At 53.5% G+C, this 2,296-nt stretch overlaps 1 protein-coding gene across 1 annotated transcript; it reads right to left on the bottom strand.

Moving 5' to 3' along the window:
• Positions 1–11: 11 nt before the first annotated feature.
• Positions 12–524, bottom strand: LOC102255887 (ribonuclease pancreatic). Its single transcript, XM_005865727.2, has one exon. It carries the CDS (start codon positions 495–497, stop codon positions 30–32), a length of 468 nt encoding a protein of 155 aa, XP_005865789.1. The 5' UTR covers positions 498–524; the 3' UTR covers positions 12–29.
• Between the last annotated feature and the right edge of the window lie 1,772 nt (positions 525–2,296).

Raw genomic sequence — 2,296 nt, 5'->3', positions numbered from 1 at the left:
ATGAGGTGGGGCATCTCACTGCTCTGGTCTCAGGTGGAGACCTCTACTGAAGCATCAAAGTGGACGGGTACGTATGGGTTTCCCTCACAGGCCACGATGATGTGCTTCTCTTTCTGGCTGGTTCGGTAGTCACAGTTGGGGTACTTGGAGCCGCTTGTCACACGACAGTCCGTGATCTTCATGCTGGAGCTGCTCTTGTGGCAGTTGGGCTGCCCATTCTTGCAGGTGATGTTTCCCTGGAGGCAAACGGCCTGGACATCTACCAGAGGCTCGTGCACGAAGGTGTTCACTGGCTTGCACCGTCCCTCTGTCATATGCCGGCGCCTCATCATTTGGTTGCAGTAGTTGGAGTTGTTGTTGGGGCCGTCTGGGTCCATGTGTTGCCGCTGGAACTTCATGGCCCGTGATTCCTTGCCCAGGGAAGGCTGGACCCACCCCAGCACTAACAGCACCAGGACTAGCAGTGGGAACAGGATGAGGGACTTCTCCTGAGCCATGGTGGCCTCAGTCCCCTGGAGGATCCTAGTCAGTGAAGGGAGAGAGGAGGAAAAACATCACGTTAGAAGAGAACCCCAGGTGCCACCTGTGGTCTCCGTGGATTACAGTCTCCCTTCAGGTCAGCCAGAAAAACACTCTTCTTCCTGCAAGATTTTCCAAGTGGTGCGACAGTCACATGTACTCGCCTCCAAAAGCATTTGACCTCTACTAGTGACAGAGAGGTGGGTCTTCCCCTCAGGGTGGTGACCTCCAAAGTGACCTAAAATTCCAGGGGTCCTGTTTTTGAATACTGGAGGTTTTTTTATCTAAAACTAGAGGCCTTGTGCATGAAATTCATGCATGGGGGGAGGGGAGAGGTCCCCTCAGCCCAGCCTGCACCCTCTCCAATCCTGGACCCCTCGGGGGATGTCCGACTGCTGCTTTAGGCCCGATTCTGGGGATCAGGCCTAAAGCGGCAGTCAGACATCCCTCTCACAATCCTGGACTGCTGGCTCCTAATCACTCACCTGCCTGCCTGCCTAGTCACCCCTCACTGCCTCTGTGTGCCGGCCTGATCGTCCCTAACTGCCCACCCACCAGCCTGATCATCCCTTACTGCCCTCCTTGCCTGCCTGGTCGCCCCCAACTACCCCCCTCTGCCAGCCTGGTCACCCCTAACTGCTCCACGCTGCCGACCAGGTCACCCCCAACTGCTCCCTCCCTGCTGGCCTGGTTGCTCCTAAATGCCCCCCTACCAGCATGGTCACCCCCAACTGCCCTCCTCTGCCAGCTTGGTTGCCCACAACTACACCCCCCACTGCTGGCCTGGTTGCCCCCAACTGCCCCACTTGCCAGCCTGGTCTCCCCACACTGCTGCTGTTCAGTCGTTTGGTTGTCCCTCACTAACCCCCTGCTGGCCTGGTTGCAGGCAGCCATCTTTGTGAGGGTGTGAGGGTTAATTTGCATATTACCTCTTTACTATATAGGATACTTTTTAAAAAATGTTTTTATTGCTTTCAGGGAAGAGGGGAGAGAGAGAGATAGAAACATCAACGATGAGAGAGAGTCATTGACCAGCTGCCTCCTGCACACCCCCTACTGGGAATCAAGCCCATAACCTGAGCCCACAACCCCGGCATGTGCCTTTGACTGGAATTGAACCCAGAACCCTTCAGTCCACAAGCAGATGCTCTATCCACTGAGCCAAACTAGCTAGGGCTAAAATACATTTATACTCAGTGTTCTAGTGGGTCAATAGAAGATCTTTTTTTTAATATATTTCATTGATTTTTCTACAGGGAGGAAAAGAGAGGGATAATTAGAAACATCAATGAGAGAAACATAGACAGGCTGTCTCCTGCACACTCCCCACTGGGGATGTGCCCGAAACCAAGGTACATGCCCTTGACCGGAATCAAACCTGGGACCCTTCAATCCACAGACCGACGCTCTATCCACTGAGCCAAACCGGTTAGGGCAATAGAAGATCCTTTTGTATAAACCATGAGCCAAATTGTATTGCAGTTACTGTCATGACATACAGGGTCATGGCGGACAGAGCTCTGTTATCCTACAACACTAGGGAAACTCAACCCAGTGCCTGGCACTGGCATCATAAAGGGATGCCATTGTATTCCAAAGAGAGATGTTTGCCTCCCCAACGTGGGACTGCTCCTTCTCCAGCCCCATGTGTTCTCTGCAGCCAGAATACTCGCTCCTATCCTAGCTATGCCCCCAGCTACATTTGCCTAGCCCAAGCTTAGGTTTTAGCCTTGCCCACCCTGCCTCCCTCCTCTCCAGACCTCAAGCAGAATCTGCT

Source organism: Myotis brandtii, unplaced genomic scaffold, assembly GCF_000412655.1.
Source record: "Myotis brandtii unplaced genomic scaffold, ASM41265v1 scaffold2108, whole genome shotgun sequence".
NCBI classification, from domain to species: domain Eukaryota; kingdom Metazoa; phylum Chordata; class Mammalia; order Chiroptera; family Vespertilionidae; genus Myotis; species Myotis brandtii.
This window is presented reverse-complemented; position numbering and strand designations above follow the sequence as displayed.